Source organism: Corapipo altera, unplaced genomic scaffold (assembly GCF_003945725.1).
Source record: "Corapipo altera isolate COAL_440 unplaced genomic scaffold, ASM394572v1 45, whole genome shotgun sequence".
In the NCBI taxonomy this organism is placed as follows: domain Eukaryota; kingdom Metazoa; phylum Chordata; class Aves; order Passeriformes; family Pipridae; genus Corapipo; species Corapipo altera.
This window is the reverse complement of record NW_020884877.1, coordinates 12,948,839-12,976,837: the sequence shown is the minus strand read 5'-3', so window position 1 is coordinate 12,976,837 and position 27,999 is coordinate 12,948,839. Positions and strand designations below refer to the sequence as shown.

Here is a 27,999-nt window from a genome sequence, read left to right as displayed (position 1 = left end):
CCAAACTCTGAAATCAAGTAATAGATTTATTGACAAATTACAGTATTTAGAAGCCAGACATACTCACAGCTTCTGCTCTTAAGTCACATATATCTAATTATTCCAAAATATTTGATGCAGTTGTCTTCAGCAGTTATTATGGAAATACACTACTGTTTTCCTTTGTGGACACAGCCTGATACAAATGTCAATTATTTTGTTGCTGGAAAATATTAAAATATGTCAGTTTCCATAGCATACATACACAGTAGAATGCAGTTATGTTTCTGTGCACACTGCAAAAGTGCAATAAGAATGACAGTAAAAGGAATTATTTTTTCAATGTAAGTCCTGCATGGAGTTATAGCAACCATAAAACAACTGCTACTTGAACAGGAGCTTATGCTGCTAAAATAATTTTTAATTCTTAATACAAAGTGGATGCAAGATTAGGTAGAATAAAAACCTGTGTACTAAAAAAAAAAGAAAAAAAAAAGAAGGGAAAGACTTTTAAAAACAAGGATGAGAGGAGTTATTCATATGCTTGAGCAAATTATTTTTTTCTAATACCTGGATTCCTTTCCCTGACTATATAAAATTTTTGTAAAGACATATAAATGCTGTTCTTGCAGTTTTAAAAGGGCAGTACAATGGTTATCAGATATAACACTTGGTCTTTAACTTTTTTTAAACACTGCAGAAGACACACAGGTTCTCAGATTCTGCCTTCAGCGCACAGGAATCTGATTGACACTAAAGTAACTATTTAGATATTGTAGGAGGATACCTGAGGTTTATTAGAAACCTGTGTTAGGCAACCAACTAAAATTTAAGATCTTTAGCTACTCTAAACCCCAATTTGGATGCTCAGTTAGGATTCTTTATATAATAGATTTAAAAAATTCATTGTATTTCATTTAAAAAGTTCCATGATTTGAAAAAGAATTTTGTCTTGACTTACACATGTCTCCAAGGCTTCCATAAAATCCTTATTTGAGGCTGGCACTTCTGAATTAAACTATAAAGGCTAATTTCAGAATGTAAAAATCTACTCTTGACAAAGCTGTTACTACCACCATAAGGCAAAATTTCAGAACAAATTGTTTATTCCATGATGTAATTTCCTAATTTGGAAGAGTGCTGCATATTTTTATGGTTTTGAGATTTGGTAGGTTTGTACAAAACCATTATTTATTCCACTTGGTATTTCCTCAGCATTAATCCTCTGACATTGGGAACATTGTCACAACAATTCCACTTTTATAAATGGAGGATTTTGTCTTTAAGGGAGAAAAAACCCACCTGATCTGAGGTGTAAAGAGCTAGAAAAAGTTCCTGGTGTTAGACAAGAGCAGAGTAGTCAAAACTGGGGTATGATTGAAGAAATCCTACTTCTATGAAGTCAGGGGGAAGCCTGACTGTAAACAGGCATCGATATTTCATCACTCTAAAATATGGAAAACATTCAGCAACATGAAAAATACCTTTTATGGGGTTTTTCTTCCTCATTGTGCCATCAGTCACTAAAGCTGCTGTTATAATGCCTATAAAATACAACAGTGACACGTATAATTTTACTATTTGTTTTGCTCAGAATGGAAAAAATGCTCTAAATCCAGAGTATCTGGTTTCGTTTAGTTGCATTCTGGTTGGAATGCTCACTAAGTATCACTTGCTACCATTTCCTTCAAAATAGACACAAACAGAACCACATCTTTCAATCTTACAAGAGAGAATAGCACAGTTCCCTGAGAGCCCTGAGAAAGAAATACTTCCAGTTCCAGTGGTGAAGGCAGAGGTTGGTCACATCTACCCCTAACTACCTGTCCCTTGCCTACATGCTCAGGTCAATGGCTCTCAACTGCAACTGCTCTCTTCGGAATAAAGCGGTAATACAAGTATTCATCCCGAAATTCAAATTCATTTGTAATGTGCTGGACGACACCTCCTTTCATCAGTCTGTCCCCGTACATCACAGCTTCGCCACGGTCGGAGGCAAGGCCAACTTGAATGAGCCAGTTCACCAGGTCACAGCCAAAGAAGATGCCAGTGGAGATCTTTGCACCACACCTGTATGTCAAAGGAATGATTCACCCACATGTTCTGTAAATCTGGTATCACCACTGCACGATGGGGAAAGGCAAGGAAAAATAGCAGGAAACAAGGAAAGATATCATGATAGTTAAGAGCACGTTAGAAGAGAATTTGCAAGTTTTGTATATTAGGGACATGCCAATGTTCCCTACCACTTCCTACAGACATTTCAACGAGAAGCAATATGGACATACAAAGTTGTTTTACACTTGTGCAAATAAACTTCAGTGGGCATAAGTAGCAATTTTCCTAAAAACTCACACAATGTAATTTTATTTCTTGTGTACTGACTTCCCACATACTTGTTACCATGACCATTCTACAACAAAATATCTGATCTGAGAGCAGTCTCTGCCCCCAGCAACAGAGACTCAAGTCTGAACTTTAATTCCTTTTTATAATTTATGGACAGCTTTAAACAGACACTAACTGTTTACGTACATTGTAAACAAAAACCATTTACAACTTGCATATCCTGTTAAGTATTTACCATACAGGCAGTACTAAGAATAAGCAAAACCTTTACAACAAGAATAATTTTCTTCTACATATTTATGAGGCCATGCCACTAGCATCTACGTAGTTACAGTAAAAATGCCATGCAAAAATTTAGCTGCAGCAATAAATGTTTCTGGTTATCTAAAATCTATGCTATGGAAACCAAGCCCAGGGTTTCTGAAGGCGATTAAGAGCTACAAGACAGCATAAACCAAACTTTTTTCCCCTGTTTCATTTTTTAAGCTAAAAGCAGCACTAACACAGAGCAAGTGTTAACATCTACTAGCAGAGATGCAAAAATTAAAATAAATTAAAATCCATAGTTATAAGGTCTCAGTTATGTTACATTTAAATCAAAGAGGACAGGATCGAGACAGATGAATATTTAAAATGAGAAGATAAATGTTTTGTTTTAACTCACATGGACAAATAAGACGTGAAACAAGTTCTGCACAGACATATTACAACAATGAAGCAACAAACATCCTATTTTCATGTATTCTCAGGCGGATGTATGATTAATAAAAACCACAAAAGCCAACTTAATGAACAGCCCAAAGCCCAAGAAACCACAACAGCAGAAGAGGCACAGGAAACACAGATGTAAAACCTGTTCTATTTCACAACAGACGTTTTCTGATACATCTTTCTTATGGAACATAACTGGCTTCTGATGAGGTGAGTGAACAAAATCTTGATGCTGTCTAAAACAGTTCTGCAATGTGGTTTTGGACTATCTGACCATTAAAAGACCACCCCATCCCGTCAAACTAGTCCTACTTAAAAGTTTACATGATATGAAAAGTCGAAGTGCCCTAGTAGAACAATTCTTCATGTCTCCATTTATTATATTTAAATAAAGGCAGAATCTTTTTCTTACTCCCACTGCTTCTGTCTGCATTTTATTTCTCATCCACCTACACATACCTGAAGATATAATCCTTGATTGAGGTATCATAATTTGCTTCTGAAAGCTCTGCTGATCTCACAAATTGAGGTTTAGACCTCGTTAGAGGTATGAGCAAAAGAAATTTTATAAACTCAAAAGCTGTAAAAGTACTAAAATCACTATAATCTCACATACTGAGTGGTCTCTGAGTACACACTAAAATCAGTTGCAACAGTTTTGCGTCCTGTAAAAGCTACTTATTTGTAAACATTCAGTCACACATACAGGGACAGCTTCTTCATCTCGAAATAAAACAAATGAAGGGTTACAAGTTTGACAAAACTTAGACACATTAACTATTACAAGTATTATGATACACATTTTTTCAGAACTATTTTATCTCCTGAACTCCAGTTAAATGCAAAAACTGGTGCAATCCCTTAACGATATAAAACTTTTTGTAATTTATTGAAACCCTAGATGGGATGTGATAACTTGCACCTCAATGTTTCAGTGTGAGACCAGAAACATTTTTCTCTTAAATTTCTAAACCTCGGGGATTGAATAAATATGCCACAACAGGAATTGCCCACAGATTAAACTGCATTTCATTATTTTTAAAAGGTGATTTATGACCTTTGTAACAGGTTATATGTGCAGGGAAGAACCTTACCTTCTGCCTCTGACAATGCTTTTGACACAGTGATCTCTGTGATAACGAACAAACTGTTGACAGGTCATCCTGATTTCCTCAGGTACAGAGGGGTCTGTATGCCCTGCTGCTTCTCTTCCACCCCAGAAAAATGCAAGCCTAAAAAAAAAAAAAAATTAAAACCAGCAAAACTACCAGGGCCGTTTTTTTTGGAACTAGAAATAACAGAATGGAACTCCTAGGAAGGTTACCACAACTGTTTTACTCTTGGTGCCCAATACTTTACATGTAATCTTCCTAATATACTTGTATGGCTTTTGAACACTGAGAAATGTTATTCTAGGCTCAGGCAGAAGGAAAGTCAGAGTAGTTGGGAGCCAGCTTTTGCTGCTGCATTCACATGGCAGCCAGTGAGCTCTAAGTTAAAGATGGTTTTGTACAACTTACTCCTCCACAGTGAAAGTGCCCATCCACACAAAACAGGTGCATGAGGTTATGAATACAAGACTTTCAAACAGCGATGATAAAATTTGATTCAGCATCCATATCTAAGTTTTAATTTGCCAGCAGGAATTATTTCTGAAGATCCATCATTTGGCAAAAATTTTGTCTCTAGGGAACCCTCAGGATTTTTGTCTTCAAAAGTGTCATTAGGACAGCAGTAAAACCTCATGCACAGTAAACTGCAATTACTCCTCCATAAGTGGGAGAGAAAAGAAATTTGGAAGACTGAACAAATAGGAAATGGAGTGCTACAGCACTGAACACTCAATACCCTTCAAAAATGACTATCAGTCATAATTCAGTTTGTAAGTGTAAACATTCTATTTACCTTCGCTTGCATGGTAGAATAATTAAATGCTTATCTAAGCCAAAAATACCGAAGCAAATGAAGCCCTGGAGGAAAAAAAAATATAGAAAAAGCAGCATTACACAAAAACTTTGGTTTCTATAAACAGAAATTAAATGTTGAAAACTCAGTGCCAAACATACATGTAAAGTATTCCTCTTCTCTAGATAGCATTCAAAATGCATTTTGTTTCTGCTTTGATTTTTCATTTGGACCTTAAAAATACAGATTAATACATAACAGTCCACCAAATAAACCCTTCAAGAAAGAGCTGGATAAAAGTAATGTTGTGACATGACACTTGACACTTTGGGATAACTGGCTATCCTTATACAGCCAGTTATTAAATCAGTCTTTGTTAATGTCAAGAAAAGAAGAGATTTACTGTAATTCAAGTGCTAGAATGCTCTCTACTTAATTCATTTTTCTGTGCAGTTTTTATACGAAACTACTATCATTATTTGATACCACAGTGCATCTTGTGGGCACACCTGCCCATGGATCTGTAAAACATTCATCTAGTATGTATATTAACACTGCCTCGTTTCCACCTTCACACTTAACAAAGCTACCATGTATAAATTTCTGCTGAAATAGGCCATGTGCAGCCAGAACAATCATCCGTCTGTCAGCTCTTAGCTAAAGGTGCTGTCACTGAAAGTAGGGATAGTAACTTAAGGTTTATAGCCAAAGTGTCCATGCAGTCATCTTGCAACTGTTATACCAGTGTAACTCCACAGAAGGGACACTGGTGAAGCTTTCTGGTACAAAGTGGGCAAAATTCCTACTTGGTTTCCATAAGCATTTGACATTCAGTTGTCATTTGTACCTTTGGAAGTGTTCATGGTCATAGAAGACATGCATTATGAAAGAAAGCTATTAAAGCAAAAGGAAAAGCTTGAGGAAAAAAAAGACAAAACACAAGGAGCTGGTGACTTTGGCATTGTTTCAAAACTTCAACTTACAGTGCTTGTAACAGCATCTGTTGCAACACCCACCAACAGTCATTTTCAGAACAAACATTGTTAAGTACCTGACCAAAATTAAACACAGCACAGAAGAACTGCAATTCCACATACAGCCTCCCGGGCTCTTGGTTGAACAGCCACCACAAACAACTGGAGAGATTCTGTAAAGAAAATAAAAAAACAATAACAAAACCCATAAACCTAAGCTGATTGTTAAAAATCAAATGCACTTTCTTATTCTTCACATGCTAATAGATTCTTACACAATTTTCATGGTCTCTATTTAACAAATGATTCAGATAAAGACAAATCACAGGCAATAAACATGTTAAAACATCATCTGAGTTAAGCTTAAAAGCTAGGTGGGAGGGGAAGGTTTGGTTGTTTTAAACACAGTACTGCAAATCATACCAGTGTAGAGGTCCTGCCTCTTTACATGTTTACAAAAGGAACTTGCTCTAAGCATACTTAGGTATTCAATCTAAGACAGCCAATATTAGCCCTGACAGATTTGCACTGTTTGTCTTTAGGCCTATTTAGCCAAAACCAGTGCTTTCTACATATTTCCTGCATAGTTAAGATTAGGTTAAGCTGAAGCACATACCACTTCAGCTATTTTAGATGCCTGGTAGAAGGAAAAAAACTCTCTGAAGTTAATTCATTTGTGTGTAAAGGCTAATTAATGTAACTTTATTTCACTATGAAATAAAATTATTTCATAGTGTCTATGTAATCATCCAGATACAACTAAAATATAGGCTAACGTTTGCTAGACTTCTCAAATATAGAAGATGTAAAAAAAAAATACTAGTATAAAATATTTGATAGAGGAAATTTGAGAGAGGGAAACCTTCCATTTTGTAATTTAACAGAACCTGAAAAGCAACAGTACTAGGCATTAACCCACACAGTTGTGCTGCACTGTCCTGTTTCACAGTATTGTGTATTTATGCCACACTATTTTCCATTTCAAATAAAAATACCCCCTCAACTGTAATCCACAAGAAACTCAATTTTGAGCATTACATTCAAACACAGAGAGTTGTTTCTCATCTTTTCAGAGCTAAAAATTCACATTATATCCCCAATGCATTACATTCTCCTACTTCCTACTTGTAGGTGGAGGTAGATGCAATCACAGCTGGGATTGCATCAGTAATGAGGAGTGGCACCACTAACTTAGCTACATTGTCTCCAAACCACCACTATAAGCAACAAAATTGCATTTTCCCATTTAAAATAATCTTAAAATTATTCTTCATTACTAAAACACCTCAGAGAAATCCCAGTTGCAATATAAACGTGATCAGATGGACCAATTTTTGTAGCCTCCTTCAGAAGTACAGTTCAGTTTATATTTTTAATTATTGTCTAGGGAAGAAGACTTAACTCTTGAGAAAAATGGGAAGAGGGGCACTAATGATGAATTAATTATCAAATTATATCTTTCCATTTTTTTCCCTTTAGGGTTCTCCGGTGTGGCTTGCTCACTATCATCATTAGTCTTAACTTACCTTTAATTTATGATCTGGCACAGAAAAATTAATTTTATGACATCCCTCTTCCAGTAAGGAACCAAAATAGAGCCTCTATTTTATTTAATGAATTGTTATATAAGTAAATGGAAGATTTTTACTGGACTGTCTACATAGCTTTCCTAAAAATCATTCTACCTCGACGAGTTAAACAACATGGGGAGAAAAAATATTTACAGCAAACAGGCCAACAACAAGAAGTAAGCACAGCAGCACATGTCTGGCCAGCTGTTTGTCTCCAGTCTGTAGCAGCTGTTCTTCCTGAGCCAATACACACGTTTGAGCACTGCAATGACTCACACACTGATCCACTGAAAAACAAATCAGAAATTTTTGATTAGGCCTCTATCTTGTGAACTCCATGAGCAAACTTGTTAATGGCATTTGATGAGTCAAATTACCCTGTAAGTATCTATACTGAAGTGACACATGCAAAATTTAATGTCGGCTTTGACAATAACCTGTTCAGACATCTACTCAAATGAAACAGTAATTTACATGCGCTACTAAAATGAAGGAACTTTTTGCAACAGAATTCTTCTTTCAAAGATTTAACTCAAACTGATGTTATGGTTAATATTTGGAAAACATTACTAGAAATAATGAAACATGCCCCTCCCCCCATTTATCCAGTTTTTTAATTTCTGAAAAAAAAAATCAAATATACAGTCAGCTCTAATGTTTTTACTCTGCATCTCTGTTTTGTTGAGCTCTAGATCAGACACACATTCGACCATACTTATTTCAGGTCTGTGAATGTATTTTTAACATATTATATCAGAACACCATCATAATTCTATCAATCAAAAGAGCCAAACACAAAGCAAATGGATGATTGTCTCCCAGCTACAGAGTTTTAAGTAATTCTGAGTATCTTCCTCTAGATGGCAGTGAAAAACTTCCTGGTAAGGGCATACCTAAGAATTTTCACCAGATACCTGTCACAGCAGTTTAGTGGGATAGTGAAAGAATTAGTAATTACTGCACCCAAAGTTACACAAGTGTATGCATTACAATTTGTTTTTACTGATTATAGTTTTGAAGTGTTCACTCAGGAGGTTGAAATAATTTCCACTCAATCATAAGGTATTTTTTGCCTTATCTTTCAGGATAAGAAAATTAAACTGGCTTTCCTCTATCACTGAAGACATTCTTACGATTCTTGTTTAAATTACTTAGTCGATAAAATAGTTGGCAAAATAGGTAGAAACCTAGAATTTTGTGAGAGGAGATATAACTGAAGTATGCTTCAGTGTGAAATATTTAGATTTGCTGAAAATTATGCTGCATGTAAACAAAACATAAGGATACGAACTGTCTTGTTAGGATTGCAAAAAAACAAGAAAAAGAAATAGGAAAAAGAGCAAGGCTGTACTGCTGCTAGCTTTGATTACTGGAAGTGATGCAAAATGAGAATGTGCTGGGCAGGTAGTTTTCCATTAGGTGCTGAACAGTCAGTTTAATCCATTTTTTTCTATTTTAGTGAATCCTAATGCCCTCTTAGTCAATTTTCACCATCTCTGTCTCCTAGACATGAACAGTACAGTACCATGGACATTTAATCTAATTTGCAATAAGCACTAGATCCCTCTAGATCTCATTCAGTAATCAAAACACAACAAAGTCTTTTTTAAAAGATGTAAGATGTGAATATGAGAATACGAGAATGTAAAAGAGTATGTTTATGTTAAAAGCTTGATGCAAAGTAGGGTTATGCATTCAACTTGCCAGCATCCAAACAAGACCATGGCAGGGAGGTAAAGTCTGAATGCTTAGAATGACATGTTAAAGTAGCTTAGTGTTAAAAAATAACATCAGAAACAACTGTCCCTCTTGAGTACTGAAAGATTACAAACTACCAGCAGAAGAGAACAAACACCTAAAATATTGAATTCAATATGAAATATAAGGTATCCAGGTAGAGTTGAGAGCACAACAGTCCCAACAGTTTCTCTGTGAAAACAACACATAAATGTTGAGGTAGAGCTTGTAGTATTAAAACAAGAAGATACTACTGCTTTACCTGTCTCTATTGGAGGAACCTTGCATTCAACAGCATTTGACACCGCTTTGCTCTCTTTAGCACAGGATAATTCACCATTTGTTGCTTGACAAGAACAGCAACCTACTAAGCATATACAGTAATAGGATAGTTAGTTTCCAAGTATAACAATATATTCTGTGTAGCTTTAAATATTAAGGTCAAAAAATAACCCAAAAGGAGAAGACAGAGTTAAATTTTTCCAATTTGCTGAGAGGGTAAACAGGTTACAATATTAATATCTAGGAAGTGTTTAATGTTACACTACCTCTATGGAAGTAACATAAGTACTTTTAGCTAGGTGCAAAAAAAATGGAAAGTGATCAAAAAGGCTACACACAAAAAAGAAGGATTAGAAACACATTGAGTGCTTCTGCTGGCATATAATTCTTTTGCAGAGAGAGGGTTTAGTGAGTAAACAATCTCAGATGCCTAGTGGACTGTACTTATCACAGCCTTATCAAGATACCGCTACTTACATAAAAACCATACACGTGCTTTTTTTCTTGTCCACTTCCCCAACTCTTACAATAAAACTTTCCTTAGAAACATAAAGCTAAATCGTTGGGCAGTTATATCTAGATTTTCTTCTGTCCTAGTGTAACACCTGAAGGTGTAAACTGTCCTTACCAGGTCAGAATTAAATTTAGTTTACAGTACCCCAAGCCATTTATTGTTTTTACCCCTTTCTGCTGATGTCTGTGCAGAAGACCCTGGAGAAGGCTGTGTAGAAGACCCTGGAGAAGGCTGTGTAGAAGACCCTGGAGAAGGCTGTGCAGAAGACCCTGGAGAAGGCTGAGGCACAGAGGCTGAAATGTGTTTCTGCTCACTCCCTCCTACTTCAACCTCCTCCACTTGGCTTCGTGGTGAATATGGGTTCAACACCTCATAGCTTGACTCCTGCCTATTTCTGTTCATGCACATAAGTGAAATGCCTGACATCAATATACTGATGAACAGGATCACTGCTGTGGTAATTATCTGTTAAGAAAGCAAAGAAAACACACTTAAAGAAATAGTGTGAAATAGTGGCATACATCTGCCTTTCTAACTTTGGTAATTTTCCAAATATACATACAAATGCATCTGAATAAGACTAAGTTTTCTGTATTAACTGCTCTTGCACCTTGTGACACTGAAAGAGCAATCAGTACATGAGACTAATTTTCCTTACAGCTTTTTTTTTTTTTTTAGTGTGGACCCCTATTTGCCATGCAATTCAAAAACCTCCCCTCATCACTGTCACCTTTCCTCTGAGGATCAGTAGCCTCCAAGTTAAGTTCTGCTCAGGTACCTTTTAATTCCAAAGAGGAAAGTGCTCTAATTTCCAAGCTTTTGTCCATGGGGAGCACCCTATTAATTAACCTTTCCTTCTAGTCATCTGCCACTGATACCTCAAGTCCACTCTAAGGCTATTTAATACTTGTGAAAGTGCCACATGAATAATACTAAGTGACGCATTGACTCCCTATCCATAAGAAAGACAGAGACAAAACGTGACAAGTATCTGTGCTAGTACATTTTACATCCCCTGATAAGAGGAACCAGTGGTAGTTCAGGCTCAGGGCCTTTCAACCCATGATTGTGCAGAGACACTTCCCTCAGTGCAAGCAGTTACTGCTACACAGGTAAAGTAGATCCTATCTGTTACAGACCAGAAGCCATTAATTAGCTATTGGATAATAACAATTTTAGATAATTATCAAGCGAGACTACAAATTAGTCACCAGGAAAAGGGCTCTGCAATTCACTACCACTCCTAAGCCTTTTCTTTGGGAAGCCTACTCCCCCTTTTTCTTAGTCATAGCTGACTAAACATGAAGTTCCTTGTTCAAACAAGTTTTCCTAATAGTTCATTACAGAAATACATTTTTGTATTGATCTATAAGCATTTTACAATGATATGTTTATTTTGGTAGCCTATACTTCACCAGAAAGGTACTTGCATTAGAAGCAGAGAACACAATTTCTCACTAACGTATTGGATATGGCAGAAGTCTGAAGTGATGAGGACAGAATATGTTCATACCTGGTATTTTCCATAGAAAAAGGCAGAGTCAATACTAGTGTTGTTACGTTCACCAACAATCAGTAAGACTCCCACCAGAACTGTTGGGATTCTGAAAGAGCAAAATAGGAAGTATGTAACATATTTAGCATGCTCCCACTAATTCTGCAGGGAAGCATTTGAATTAACTTACCCCCATCCAGCTATGATGATAAACCCAATGGGAATCTTTACTGTTTCTCTCTTCTTCAACAGAAACAAAGAGAAAGATAGAAAACCTAAAAAAACAAACAAAAATCCACCAAAACAAAATCAAAAGAAACACCTTGTTTCTTATTAAAAAAGGAATCAATAAGTACAGAGTCTAGAAGCTGTATGATGTGACCTACTCAATAACTCAAGATATTCTTCTCAGACATTTCAATACTCTACAATTGTTTTTCTAGCTGCATTCTGAGCAAGTAAATTAGAAATACCCATTGTCTTAAAAAATCATGTTAATAGTGAAACACTGAAGAAATTTCAGGACATTTTATATTTAACATCCACTTCTAAATATTAAGAAAGATTCACAAGAATATAAAAGATGTTATAAGAACATTTAAGACACAAGTAACTAATTTCTTAAGGTATTGACAGCAGTTGTTCTATTCTGACACTCTTGAGTAACCAACAAATAATGTTGTATTCTATTATAACATTTCTTTAAAAACTGACTAGTCCTTCGTAAAGCCAATGATAAATTTAACAAAAAATTTTTACATATATAACTATACATGGGAGTATCTTCTGGAACTGCCTATTCTATTCACAACTCAGCAGATCAGCAACATCCCCATGCTGAAGCAAAGTTAGTATTTATGTTACACCTTACCAAGTATGAGTTACCTATTTCAGCTAAACACCACAGGAATTAAACCCTTAGACTTCTAGACTTGGGAACAGTACAAAAACTCTTTTGAATACCCAAAGTATTTTTAAAATCATATATGTAAGGTTCTCTGAGCTTCTTGATGCATCTTTCAATTCTGTCTTATTTCAATCCCTTCTTAATCATACACACATATATTGTTTTTAGAAATTACAATTGCCAGGGTAAAGAGATGTTAGAGTTACTTTGGTATTTCTCTTCATTCTGTATTTTCTACTTTTTGAGGTACCAAGTTTTCCAATCTACTTAATGCTGTATAATTAAAATATTAAACTCTGCAGTAATTAAAAATCGCCATTAAGACTTTGACTAGCTGAAGGGCAGCCCACCACATTCACTCTATTTGTAATTGCTTCTGCCTCCAGAGCAGGTTCTTGTCTCCTGTCACACACCAGCCAGGCTGCTGTATCCAGCAAAGACAAACAAGACCTGCCCTAGGTATAAGCTTCCAACAGCAGAAGCAGTGCCTGACACTTAGCCCTGTGTTGCCAGTGCTGCAGCTTGGCACAACTTAAGTATACATATTTATAGAATTACATACAAGTGAAAGGAATGATTACCCTGAAGAATGTAGCAACATTATTTCAGTACATTAATCTTTTATTACAGTACCTAAGTTCTGCCAAGAAAAATCATACCTGTCCATAGGTAGGTGCTGTAAAGTGAGCTGTAGAGAAATATAAAAACTAGGATCTGCATGGTGATGTCTTGTTCTTTAACAACAAAATTCCATACCACCATTCCAATGCAAGCAATAAACTGGAAAGAAAGGTGAGATGCCATCATTTAAATTGGGAAAGCAGAATGACAAGAAAAACTAAACACAGTGCAATATACTTGCAATAAGCTTCAAAACTCCAACCCCAGATTTACTGGAGTGTGATTTTACAAACTGGATACTTCTCTTAGCAATAAAGCACTGCCACAGTAAATTCAGTATTGCAGCTCTGTCACTTAACTATGGTAGCCTATTTTCGGGAGGGGTTTTTTGAGAGCAATTATATACTTCATATAAACTGGGAGCAAGGCCAATCTGAAAAAAAACAACTTTATATACCTTTATAATAAATAAAAGCTGATGTTTTTGATAAGTAGAAACCATTTATTTGAAATGATTTGCACATGAAATTGAGGTCAACAGATGTTTGTTCAGCAAAGGATTTGAACAGTTTTCACCCAGTGATATGGGATATATGATAATTTTAGTACTGAAGGAATCCAAAAAGATAGGCTGAAATATTATGGAAATAGTAACACAGTAGTTCAGGGTTTTTATGATGAAAGCTAACTTTCCTGTTACAGAACAGAAGCACCTGCAGTTCTTGCACATGCCATTTTTTTAATGTGACTCCATGATCAAAGCTCAGAGTTTACTATATATATACATAGAGATATTTTTTTTAAAAAAGCCAGAACACTTCAGAAAGCAGTACCACACAGATGTATTACAAGCACAGGCTGTTCTCACTGAAATTATAGGCAGTTGAGCAGTTGACTTCAAGGGAGTAAGGAGCATCTACACTCTGTAGTTCTCTCTCAGATTAGATTACAATTAAAATTAATACAGAGCCATTTGGCTTTGGCCTTCCCTAGCCACCAGCCATTAATTCCCACACCCCTTCCTTTCACCAGCACTTGCACCTGTCTGATCCCTCAGCAAGGCACTTCAGGGGGATAAACATCACAGGGATTATTTTTCTATTTGGCTCCTTGAATCGGGTCAAACATACGCTGCTGTTCCTGGTACTGCTGACTTCAAATCAGTATAAATTGAACAGAAGTGCACTCAACAGCATTGGGTAGTAACTGAAAATACATTTCAGAAGCCACTCTCCATTCTGATTGCTTATAGTTCTGTTTGAGAACCATAGTACCAGCATTAACTATAATTTTCTTCAAGGGTATATTTTAAGACACAGAAATTGTTTAGACAAGTCACACATTAGAGTTCCCTGCCCTTCATAGATGGCTATAAAGATATCACTGTAGAAACCAAACTTGTAAAAATGTTTAAAAAGACTTAAATCATCAAACTCACACAACAGCATTCTTCTTACTACTGACCTGAGCAACAAGTAGATTTGTTGTAATCATATGAGGAAGCTGTTTGTACTTCTTACTCAGAAGAACAACAATAAGAGACCAGGTCTGTAACATACAAGAAAAAAATAATTTAAGAATAAAATCAAACCCAAAAGAACAAAGAATATTCTTGCAGACCATGGTGAAGTTAAATACACAACAAATCTTCTGGAAAAGTTTCTTAGCAACATGACTACTCTAGGCAGCTTCATACCAACTGCTGTCAGTCCCTATGCCTCTGCAGCTGTAGCCAGAAAAAGCAATGCATCTTTGTGTTCTCATGATGGTGAAATATTTCCAGGAAGCACCAAGAACTTGCCTCTAGTGTACAGAAGCCTATTTGTTCCTCAGAATATAAATGACCACAGAGTGACCTGGCAATTGAGAATTTAAGATTCTCACCCATCTCCCCTGAATCTTCCAAAACTATATGAGAGCAAGTGGCAGCATTAATTTCTGGCTTCCCTTCAGGCACAGTTTCAAGACAAGAGGATTTCTTGTCTTGAACAACTGAGACAATAACTTTAGAAAATTTCAACTCCTTCAAACATAAATGTTTTTATTTCAAAAAAGCAAATAGAATAATCACACTATCTGTATTTTTTTTTTTATAAAGCCAAAACACAATTCACATTGGACTTCTGGATTATCTCACTTTTTAAGAAAAGAATTTCTAGGAAAGGAATTTGACAAGTTAAACCTTTCAGGTTAAACATTTTCATTAATACTCATTAAGATTTCATTAAATAAATATTCAGTGACATTTCTGGAGCTAAAGTTTGTACACAGCCTTCATTACTGTGATATCCAAGCACCTTATTTGGTTTGATGTAATTAGTCCCTGTGGTGCAAGCCAGTACTGTAATTCCCTCACACCCTGTTATTAAAAAATGAAAACAAACCCAAACAAAAAAGAAACTCCCAAGCCCTGCACTAAGAGCTCTAATTCAGCCACCCATCTTTCTCTATAGTGCAGCTTTCCAGTAGACCCACTGCTAAATCAAGATTTTTAACTCCTTCCTTATCCTTCTGCAACAGAATATGATGAGGAAACATGAGTCTTATTGTGACTTAATTTGCTGCTTATGTACTACCACTACCCTGACACAACAGTGTGTTTTTGTATTTCACTTCACTAGCACCTACCAGAGAAATGAGGCTGACGATACTGATGTCAAAGCTAACGTTTTGGAGGGCAGATGCCAGTGGGTTGGGGTCCATAGATGGAATGGTCAACAGCCACGCAGACACATACATAATGGGAGCAGACACAAAAGTGCTTATCACCATGCCTGAGGTAATCTGCAAAAAGAGTCAAACAAAAACAGAGTTAATCAGATCTCGAGCTACATAATCTGCTTTCAGGAACATGACCACTGGCAAAATTGGACCTTTGAATTAAACATATACAGACTTTTAACAAATCTGTGAGTTGCTTCTATAACAAATTATTTAGAATTTAAGCCAGAAAGTATCCGGCTTATACATGCAGCTAAACTGAACATTTTTACAAGCTTCTGAAATAGCAGGAATAGAGAGTTCCCTACTGCAAATTCTTATAGCTTTTTTATGGGTGTCAAATACACTAGTGATTACAGCCTAGAGGTGAATTTACACTGTCACAATTTACTTTTGGATGCAAATATTCATACCATAAATAAATAACAAAACATATAGTTATGCAAATACTAATATGCACCAATTCATGAGAATAAACCATATATATTTACATTCAAGTGATTTCTAGTTTGACAACTCATTGTTTTTCTGCTTTCTGGAATTTGCCTAGTCATGGAAGTGTGAATTGTTGCTCATACTACAGACCACTGCTTTAAACAGATTTCCTGAGTTTGTAGGGCACAAAATTCTATCTTTCAAGATTTATTTTTAGTATCCTTTCCCCCCCTTATCTTAAAAAAAACAAAACCAAAACCAAACATCTAAACAACCCCAAAACAGAAAACATTAAAAACAATAGAAGTTAACAGAAATGCTTCAATGTCACTTCAAGTGGAAGAAACATCTCTAAAATTTGTATTTTAAGTTGAAAAGGTAATTGGTACTCTCTACTATACATAAAAAAGCGTAACATGCATTTTTATCACAAGATTTAATTGAAGAGCAACACAACTGGATCAGTTAAAGCATAAGATCTTTCAGCATTGAACTAATACTATTCTTACTGAAGTCAGTAACGTAATTTCTCTTTTTCTAAAAAACAGTATCTCAAAGATTAGATCTTTGAAAAAAAAAAACCCCAAAAAAACCCAAACCCAAAACCCAACAAAGATGCAAGTTCTTTATAGTTCTTCCTACTAGAGTCATGAATAAAAAAAGTATGAGGACTTATATATGAACATCTACTATCAAGGCACTTGAGAGATCAGGAAAGATCCAGGGAGTACAAGTAAGTCTAAGATGTCTATACTACAGAAAAGCAAATTCTTCAAGCCTACTTATTTAAGTATTTCATCAAAAAAGTTAAGCTCAAATTTAGCACATATTTGGAAAAGTCTAACTACGTACAATTCCCACTTCCATATTAAATTGACTTGCAAATATCGCGACACCAGGTGCTGCTGGAAAAACTCCATAAAGAAATGCATAGTTTGATAAACTGGTGTGGTTGACCACGCTGTCACTCCTGTCCAAGAGCTCCACCATTTCTCTACAGAGAAATGGCATCATAAGTCTGAAAAGAGAGGGGGGAAAAAATTGAAAAAATATAATTCAAGCTATAGCAATAGACTCTTCTTTATTCAGAAAATAAACCAAAAGGAAATGTAAGGTTTGTTTGAATACTATTTATGAAAAGCAAAATACTAACATCATTTTGAATGATTGCCTTTACTGTTAATAAGGCATTTACCAGCTGCTTAAAAATCTTATGTCACAAGTTACACACAAAAAAAAAAGATAAAAATGACAACAAACTCTGGGATATAAGCAGACACATTCTTTGTATAAACCTTGAATTTAGAAAGGTAAAACATAAAACACTCCTCATTTTTCAACTGTTAAATAGTAGCTATAAGCAGTCAGAAGCTGTGAAACTCTGACTACCTTTCTGCAAGCTGTCTGAAATACAACAAGGGCTCAAGTTAAAGTATCCCATTCCAAATGTTTTGGCCAGCAAACCCCCTGCATCAATGCTATTTTGTTCACCTTTAGCAATAGCCTAGACCTCACGGAAACCCAGTGTAAGCCTTCCACAGGGTCACCAGTAAAGCAAAGTGGTAATATTAAAACCCAATTTTTTTTACATTCTTACAAAATTTTTCATTTACAGATTAGGTCTTTAAGTTTGCTAGTTAGTTGTACTGATATTCAAATGCACTTCAAAATTTACAACATAAACTTGACCACCCAGCAATGATTCCATTATGTTAATTGTAGCTCTGTAGGACATAAACTATTTAATTCACCACTGAGATATATTCAAGGGAAGATGAGTTCTAAACAGAACTTGTCATTTATTCATGCTTAAAAGTCAAGCAGTTTAAAAGCATAAGGTGACCATTTTTAAGCTCTTCCAATACAGCAGTTTCAAAGATTTATAGATAAAGTAAGGAAAAACAACTCATTTAGAGATGCATTATTTAAGCCAAATAAAATACAAATACTAATGAAATGTACTTAAAATCACTATTGTCTAAGTATTTATTTAATAAACTTTAATTTAAGCTAGTAATTCCCCAACTACTTCAATTCACGACAGATGGCCTGCAGGCAGTCCATGAAGCCACAGCACCCCTGATTATTTTTTTTCTCTGCAGAGCCTGACAACAGGTTGTAGTCTGCTTAATTTCCCTTAAAAGTTAACAGTTGTATAGTATCAAAGAGTTTGGGAAGCACTCAAAATACTGAAAGTGAAACATACTATCATTATAATGCTTTTGAGAGAAAAGCCATCTGACCAAGGTATTCAGAGCTTAAAACAGCTAAAGAACGAAATTACAAAAATACATAAATCAAACTTACAGTTTAGCTGTGATGAGAAGGATCAGTGCAACAAACATACCCTTTGTCAGCTTTTTTGTTTGTCCCACCATAGTCAGTCCAAGGTAAAAAAGTGCAGAGCCAGAAAAAGAACTGCCCAGTCCATCGAGGAAGTTTTCAAGGTATTCTGGAATTTTCTGGCCAAGAATAAAGTTTGAGGCAATTCCTATGAAGACCATGAATACAATTGGGTTCTGCAAAACTCGAAGGAGCGCTAGGCCCACTATTTTGATTTTGCTGTGTGGCACAGTGCGATTATCCCTCCACTTCTGGATTTCACAGAAGATAAACCCCAGGGGGTTTAGCATCATAAGAGATATTGGAGCCACTAGGTAAATGTACTGGAGATACTCGGGGTAAGTGGTTTGATATAAAGCTTCAACTAGAAGACAGGAAATGAAGAGTGATGAGTGATAACATTTCAGTACAAAAATACATTAATATTGAAATTAAATATTGCTGTTTGAAAACTAAAGAAAACTATTTCTTTTTCCTTCAGAAATAACTGAAGGATTCATTTTTATTAACAATCAATATAAGATGATGCAGTAAGAGAAGTATGCCCAATCACATCAGGCCACAGTCATCTAATGAACACATTAAAGACAAAACACTAACTATCCAATACTTTTTCATGATTCTACAAATAGTCAACATTTATAGAAAAAAAGAAAGAAAACAATATAACAATCCTATGTTTCCTTTGAGTCATCCCAAATGCTGGAAAAATTTTGGCTTTATTTTTTACTTGCTTTTCCTCCCCAGGAATGTGACAAGTATGGATAATTAAATGCACCTTTGGAGGACACAAGTTGCTTCCCATCTTAGGGGAGTTTCACATCTCTGAAATTTAATTAGTTTTCACTGGGTAAGTCAGGTGTGATCATTCTACATTGATTCAATACACAGCAAAGCAACAACCAAATAAAAAATAGCTTATCACTTAATTATTAGTTCATTCTCTGGGACTACTCAGGACAAGAGTTATTGCTGTAGTTATGGCCCTTCAAGGAACTTTAAATCAAGTGCATTTGTTTTCATTGCTACTACATACTTTTGAGTCAAAGTAGAATTGCTTCTTATTTCAAGTTTGGACTAACAGTACTTCAAAATGATGAAAATACTTTGGAAAGATATACAAGATTAAATTCTAGGGTGCATTAAAAAAACCCAATGCTTTAAAGGTACAATGTTGTCTTTTACCTGTCTTATAATGTTACTACATTCAGTAATTTTATTGTTATTATAAATAACATAACTATTAATAGAATATTAATATATTAATATATAGTTAATATTACTACTATAAGAATAATTACTATATATACTATCTAGATATATAATGTATATTTTATATATATATTATATATACTATGAATAATAACAACATTATTAACCTGTTATTTTTCTGAAAAGGTTTTCCCTCATGACTACGTTTTTCAAAATCCAGAATATTTTTATCTTTATATTATTTCTTCTGAAACTTCTGAATACTAAATCAGCACTCAGTATGAACAGTCTTCTCTTTAGACTGAATAAACTGACATTCTCAATTATCTGATATATGATATATACAAGAAAAGGCACTAAAGATGTTTTTCCTCTTACAGGCCATGATCAAAATACCTATACAAGAACTACCTGTGCTAAAATGCTGAATAAACTGCTGAACAGAACTGCTGAGTGTGTGGTTAGTTACTGCATTTAACAAACCAGTTTAAAGCACTAAACACATTTTGATAAATAAAAACATGTTGGACACTTTTATGTAAATACATTTTTTTTCTAAACCCTCAAACCTTAGAGTGATGTTTTATATTGCTTTATACAGATATATATATATTTATACAAATGCAACTCAATACAAGTCACATGTAAGTAGTGCCTGAGTGAAAAATTTAAAAAGCCATTACTTTCTGGCAAAGTGAAACTGCATACTTGATACAATATATCAAGGTCTATATGTACTTTTACTGATGTATGAAGCCACAATGCATTTTCCAGAGTACAAAAAGTGTAACTAGATCACTGAGCCAGTGGGTGAAAAGAAATAGAAATTACTCTAAAGGAATCATTAAGACAGTGAAAATAATCCACAACTTCTACTGCTGATGAAACTTTTTTTTTTATTTAAATGAAGGTGCCCACTTGTTGATCATAACAAAAAATTGAAATCAAAGATATTTTTTTTTTTTAAAATCAGTTCTCCATGTCTCAGCTGCTCAAAATTACATACAAGTCACACACTAGTTGTCCATGCTTAATACAATTAGTAACATTAAAGTCATGGTAACTGAGCCATCATCCACATAACAGTTCTGCTGCACCTGTGCTTTAACAATATAGCACTAGAGAACAGGTGAAGCTGTTCTGTCAGTTGTATCATCTCACCCAGTAATAAAAAACAAACAAAGCTTTCTATCATAGTAGTTTTATCTACATCAGAGGGGTGCTAGCAAACCTCTGTGCCAGCTTTCTTTCACCCCAACATCACTGTCATAGCCATGACAACAGAAAAACACAGTGATGATCTTCGATAATTTAACCTGCATTTTGATTTTCCTCTGTGCAAATCTTTGTTAAACAGCAAAAACCAGCATAGTAAAGAAGTAATAATAAATAATAATAGTAATAGATTTAAGAAATTACATCAGATGAAGACTCAGGAAGTTACTGATTTAAGTCTTCAAACTGCCTTTTAAATTAGTGTTGTTTTAATACACAGATTTGTCAATACTGACTTTTTTTTCCCTTACAAATTTCAACTCCTACAGTTTTTTAAAATGTATTTCCATTAAAAGATCAGGTTTTGTTCAAAACACTAGCTGTCACCATACATAAAAAGAAGCAAGGCATTCTTTGTTGCCCAAGTGTCCTGCAGACGCTTCAGAGAAGTCATTAACAGTAAAAACTTTGCGTAGGTGACAGCACGAACTCTAAGAAACAGACAAACCTCAAGGCCCACAGTGTCATTGTTGCAGTAAGTATTCCAGTAAAGCTCTTAATGAACTTAATGGTGTAGATTTTGGCATTATCATACCCAGAAAAATATGACTCATAAATCATGAAATATCTGAAGAAATATGTAATCTGACAAGAAAGTCAAAATAGAAAGAATGTTTTAACTAAGATACAGTGGAAATACATTTAGACAAGCCCAAAATATATATATATATAAAAACTCAAAAACACTAATTGGCATTTCAAACACATACCAAGAAACAATGATACAATCCTCAGCCATATTTGTGACATACTTCTGATTTCTCTTAAGAGGAATAAATTTCAGAAGATACAACTGAGGGAAACACAGCATTTTCAGCTAAAGAAGAAAAAGCTTGTAATTGCATTTGTCTACATTTTATACATATCTAGCAAATCTGAAGAGACTAAGAAAGACTGAAGATTCTCCTGAGCATGCTGCCCTGGGATAAAGAAACTTCCTTTATCCTGCCAGGGATAAAGAAACTGCTAACTCCTCAAGTCATCTAAAATATGGGGCTACTTGCTATGTATAATCTGGAATTGCATGGATAGGCTTCTCTTTTGTAGCTGTTTTTTCAATTCTGTAATCAAATGTCCCGCTTTTGGTTTTGCTAGAACAAACTTGCTTTCTTTTTTTTTTGTTCTTAACCTTGCCTAGATGATGAGCGATCTCAAAGAGAATTTTGCGAGACACTTCAGAAATTACTTTGATAGCATGGAACTCAGTTCAGAAGCCAATTTCAAATTATGGAAAAAAAAGTAAACATGTCTAGAACAGTGACAATTAAAAGAAGAAAGCATACTTACCTATTGGATATCCCAGTGCAAAGTCATTGCTTTGTGTAGCAAAAATAGGGAACAAACCTGCTTTGCTAAATCGATTTTCAGGATTGGCTACCAACAATGTTAAAATGCAGACTAAAAAAAACACAGCAGCTTTGGCAACTAAAACACTGTACAGGAAGGACCAGTTCACATTAGAAAAGTTAAGTACCACCATGTTTTTGAACAGTAATGCTGGGAGTGCAAAGCGGGACACAAAATTTCCCAGTCCTTTGGCCTGAGTTGATGTGATAATGTTGGCTCTTCCAGCTATGTAGCCACAAAGAATTATTCCAAAGCATTCCAACAGGGCCGGGAAAAGCCTGCTTATTGACATAGAAGGAGTACCACTGGTGGTATTGAGTCCAGCTTGTCCAGGCAAAGAAATAGACATATTTGCTGAATATGAGAGGTTCTTTGCAGTGAAGTCTGGATAGCTATCCATTTCCTTTGACCACCTCTTCCAAAAGAAGAGTATGAAATGATCTCATCTGTAAAAGAAACAAAAGTACATTTATTAACTTCCGAAGCTGTGTTTTTTGAATATTTATGGTACTAGGCTTGCTAAAAGAAGAGTTTACACTTACAAGTGCGTTACAAACAAATAATGAGACAGATCACAAATAGCTAAAGAGAAATGACTCTGAGAAAATCGTTCCATACACATATGATCTTCAGACATCATTCACAACTCCACACAACTGAACAAGACAATTGATAGAAGGCAAAAATTCCAAAAGAAATAAGAGGGTAACACTGAAATATGAAAACTAAATGTAGATTGAGGATTCAAAAAGCAAAGAATCTCTTGGAAGGAAAGGAGACATAACAAGGCCTTTTTTTTTTTTTGCTATTATTGTAGGATCTAAACATCATCTGGAATAAATTACAACCATTCAGCATTTTCCAGTCATTGTTTCAGAAAACAGGAATTGCTAAATTCTCAGAGTATATTCCTCATTTCCAGACCACCATTACAAGCCTAGTTAACTGTAACACTAGAGCATAAGACTCTTTACATTCTCATTAGCAGCCTGTAACCTACACATTCTCCACACATCAACATCCCACTCCCCTGTGCTTTCTTATTAAGTACAAGCTTATGCTCTCTTAAATTATTATAGAATAGACAATAGGAATAGCCCTTACAAGAACGGAGCACCAGGCAAGGCAGATAAATTTGACCAAAAATCACAGCTTCTCCACTCTGGCACAAAAACTGTTGACAAGGTCCTCCCTACCTTCCAGAAAGATTTAAAGATCAAATCATCATCTCACCCTTTAAGTTTGTACCTTGCTTTATGCAACTTTGACCTCTCCCAACATTTCAGTTTCATGTGCTAATAACACACTTTCCAGTTAGCAAAGAATCTACATATGACACAGTGGCCAATGATCTAATCCACCACACTAGTGCCTACTCACATTTCTACACACGATTCTTCAGGCCTGTAGCAGTGAAATTTAATTATGCATTAAGTACTTACGTACAACAGAAATGTCTTGTTACTCCTGTTCCTCACTTGTTAGCAGTGATCCCCTTTGAAAGGGCTGACCAGAACACTGCAGGTTTTATATGCCAGCAGACATGTAAAGTCTGCAAATCAGATGAAGACAGTGGACACTGAACACTAATATTCATCGGTCAATAGCAAGGTCTTGCCAGAAGCAGAAACGGCTTTGGTGATACAGCTCTGCAAACTGTGCAGTCCATCACCTAACTCTAAATGTAAAATTCTGACATGACTAAATCCTGAAGTACTCTGGATAGGAAGTCAAGATAACTTTCACACTTTGTAGGGATAGAAACCGAGGTAAACGTGAAGTGATTTGCCATGAGCCATGTAACGTACCAGTGGTAAAGCTGAGATTGTCCATTCCCAAACAGTGTTTTGTACAGTACAATCTGTGCAAATTAATAACTGGTTTAAGAGTCTTCCCAGTCTCTTTGTATCCTATCCACAAGGAACACAGAACTCATAACAGCCAGGCAAATAAGCAAGTAAATCAAGTCAGTGCAAAGGTGAGATCTTGTATGCTCTATTTCACACCCTGGCATCCAGCACACACATATTCATATGTAGCATAAATTCTTTGACTCATTACTTTTATCTATGCCTGAGGCTTTTAGTAAGCACTTCTACAATGCTGTTTTAATTCATCTGGACTGAGTAGCTGCATCATCCAAATCTGTCCAGTAGCCTTGGTTATCTCTTCTCCCAAGGAAAACAAGTCTCACACCAAGTAGGGTTTATTTTAAAGCATATTTTTCTTACATTATAGATGATACATTCACTTAGGTTTATTTGGACCAAGAGCTCAAAGCATTATCTACTGCAAAACAATGGAAAAACTTGCAATAAATGAAGAAGACAACAAACCATCTCTTCTAGTAGAAAAACTTAAGGATGTTGTTGGAATTTGCAAAATATCCAAAAGAGAATCAGAGATAGATTTCCAATATTGAATTCTTGAAAGAAATCAGCCACATTTTACACTAGCTGCAAGGTGAAAAGCAGGCTTCTGGCACAGCCACAAGTCAAATTCTTCAAGCTTACAGAACTGCATAGAGGTAAAGCTCCTGGCAATGCAACATGTTCAACCTACTCGCTGCTCTCTTGAGGGTTTTTTTTTCAGCCATAAGATAAAGAAGAAGCTTTTTTAACAAAATGCAACATTTGATCTGTAGTGGAAATGTATTCCAGCTGTATCTATCCCTTTTCATCTCCTGTGCCTCCCTATCCAAGGCTAATGACAAAATTTATTCTTACTCACAAAAGCCACAGGTTTTCAGCACTATAGTATCTCCTTACTCTTTTATTCTCCTGAAAAGTAGTTTGACCTATCCAGGCTTTTTGCTTGCACAAACTGAGCCTATCAATATTGCTACACAAGCCCATATTTTTAAACCAAAATTGTGCCTAAATTAAACACTTCTCTCATTATTTCTCCTCATAGAATTGCTACAAAATATAGAAATGCCCTTGTCCCCATTTCATAATTCTGGACTTAAACAACCCTTTAGAAGACTGAATTATGTTGTATCGGTCAATGGCACACGCTAAATCCTGTATCTTCCTCACTAGATCAAAACTGACATAGATACACACCCACACATCCTACAACCATCCTTTATAAAGTGCCACAAATATTCCTGCAGCCTTCTTTCAGACTACTTTCACCTTGAACTTCATTACAAGGGACCCTCTGAAGTCACAAAGGTTCAATTTTTGGTGAACCACATGAGTTTCAAAGAGAGAAACTGCATCACAGTAAAAGCTGCTACTGGCACTCCTCAGAAAGCTTTGGGAGTGAATCACCTCTTCAGCTCCCGAGACATGCACATCCCCAAATCTTCACATTTAACACAGATTATTGCAGAGCAGTATTTTCCAGAAATGCAAGCTCTTGCACAGCATGCTGCTTAACACAGTAAATGTATATCTCAGTGCCTTTTGCTCTACAGGATACAGGCATTTATATAACTGTTGTGAGATTATGCAATGACTAATTGCAGATTTAATATACAGCCTTATTACAGCGCAGGCTTAACTCAGACTAGCATCTCACAAGAGTGAAATTGTCTCCAATCACAGTCCTCAATGAAATCAAAGATAATGATCTTATGCAGAACTGAAACCTGATGTATTCTACACAGAAAAGAATCTGTTCTTATAGTAGATGTGACAAAATAATGACACTAAAATAAGGAAATATAACACAGTTCCAAGGGAAAGCACTTAGCTTTTACTTCGTAGGATATGATTTGTGGTTATCCTTTCAGAGACTGAGGATTGAATCCCTGAACACTCAGCCACAGCTGCATTGTTGGGAACTGCAGGCCAATACAGACAAAGCTTTTAGGAATAATGCTGCCTTATCTGTTGTCGACTGTGTTAAGCATAGCTGCTTGCAGCCAGACCATCAACTTGCATTTTTAAGGAAGGACAGTAGAGCCAGCACAAGAGGAAGCCTTGTATGAAGACCAACAATACAGACAGAGCAAGGAGTAAGTGCAGTTTACACTTCCCATGAAACAAACTGGAGCACTGACATTTGCCCATTTCTCTTGTAGGTTGTCAGTATTTGTAAAGTGTTAAAATTCACCAGACCAGAAACTTAATTTTCCAGCAGCTGTGAGTTAAGCAACATCAGGTTCCTCCAAGTACAGAAATAGAGAAGTTGTCTCCTTTACAAGTAGGAAAATCCCTTTCATCTTCTTTTTCAATGAAAGTCAAAGACAGTATGTGAGAGAATAGAAGAGATAACCTCAACGTACATCCTCCTTTTGGTTTCTCACTTTCAAGCTTTCAACTGATAATCACTCTTAGGATAATGTGGTGACACTGGCAAGGCTGTGCACATTGTTCATAAATTATATCCCACAATATGACCTACTTTAATGCAACTCAGAAACTTTCCTACTTTAATGCAATGTGGAAACATCCCAAGGATGACACATTATTTTACTCAGGAAGCTGAAAGTAGAGTTGAGGCAGGAAGAGTTACATTTGTGGCAGCTCTAGCACATCATCCTCAGCTCAGATTAAGCATCTACTACATGCATTTTCATGTCAAAATTTGTGCAGTAAGTCAAAGAGGAAGGAACTGTAGGGAGATACAATGATAAAATGAAGTGGGAAGAAGTGATTACTGCAGTTCCTATTCTTTCAAGTTAACCATGATTTTTACTCTTCTCTTTAATGGGCTAAGAAAACAGAGAAAGGGCAATATTGCAACAGCAATTAACCCCAGAAGTGGGCCACCCCTATCTGCAAATCTAGACAATACCGCAAGAAATATCAGACCTTACATGTCTCTGAGTAGCTGTTTTTCAAGATCACGTTTCCTTTTTCATTCTTCTCCTGTGATGTGACAACAAGAAGGCACCTGGCAGCGGAGCAGCGCGGGAAGCCGCGTGTGCTGGGAACCCTCGATGCCGAGGCCTGCCCTGGGTACCACTGGCAGAGCTCACACCGCAACACTTCAAGTTACATCAAATTCTGGCAGTGTGGGAGTTCAGACAAGCCCAAATGAAGCAACAGTTGCCAGCAGCACAAAATATCAACCCAGAAAACAAATGGGAAACACACCTCCCTTTAGTTTTAAATTAGGCTCATCTTTGGGCTTGTCAGCAGATAGATACATACTTCTGAAGCAACTGCATACCTTTTTCAAAAGGCAGGTTATATTTTCTTGCCAGAAACCCTTAAAAAGCAGCTCACTTGCATCACTTGCCAAACTGGGATGCAAAATCCTTTGACCCGCAGAGAGAAAGCCACAACAAAACGAACGCCTCTCTCCCTGCCCATCGCTGCTCTCCTTCTCATGGTCACCTACGAGCACACATCGTTTTCACTCAAAGATAAAAACCCAGCAGCAGTGCCCTGTGCGACAGCTGCCTCAATAGCAAATACAGCCAGAAACCGGCGAAGGACGAGCGGGCAGCTTACCTACTCAGCTTTCGGCAGGCGCCTACGCACAGGAGTGCGCGGGGAGGGTTCGTACTCTGCCAAAGTGAGAACCTCTCTAAGGCCGAGGCCGCCGGTACCGAGGAGGGGAGGGCTGGCCCGCCCCGGCCCGCCCCGCCAGCGACAGCCCGGCACGCGCCGCCGGCTCAGCGGCCCGGGAGGGCGGGCGGGGGCCGGGGCCGGGGCTGCGGGCGG

The 27,999-nt window shown here is 36.3% G+C and overlaps 1 protein-coding gene across 5 annotated transcripts; it reads right to left on the bottom strand.

Moving 5' to 3' along the window:
• Positions 1-6: 6 nt before the first annotated feature.
• GPR155 (G protein-coupled receptor 155) lies at positions 7-27,932 on the bottom strand. 5 transcript variants are annotated; one of them, XR_003526522.1, is made up of 17 exons: positions 27,787-27,932; positions 22,319-22,824; positions 18,509-18,908; positions 17,054-17,219; positions 15,674-15,829; positions 14,510-14,593; positions 13,084-13,204; positions 11,708-11,792; positions 11,536-11,626; positions 10,190-10,487; positions 9,489-9,593; positions 7,643-7,776; positions 5,996-6,091; positions 4,945-5,009; positions 4,134-4,271; positions 1,464-2,049; positions 7-202 (listed from the first exon to the last, which is right to left on the bottom strand). XR_003526522.1 is itself a non-coding variant. In XM_027636393.1 (17 exons), the coding sequence occupies exons 2-16, from the start codon at positions 22,776-22,778 to the stop codon at positions 1,496-1,498; spliced, it is 2,427 nt and encodes an 808-aa protein (XP_027492194.1). In that variant the 5' UTR covers positions 22,779-22,824; positions 27,787-27,932; the 3' UTR covers positions 7-202; positions 1,464-1,495. The 5 variants fall into 5 exon arrangements, 4 of the variants coding, with proteins under 4 accessions (XP_027492194.1, XP_027492190.1, XP_027492192.1 ...); XM_027636393.1 differs by having other exon boundaries at positions 1,464-1,523; XM_027636389.1 differs by having other exon boundaries at positions 9-2,049.
• Between the last annotated feature and the right edge of the window lie 67 nt (positions 27,933-27,999).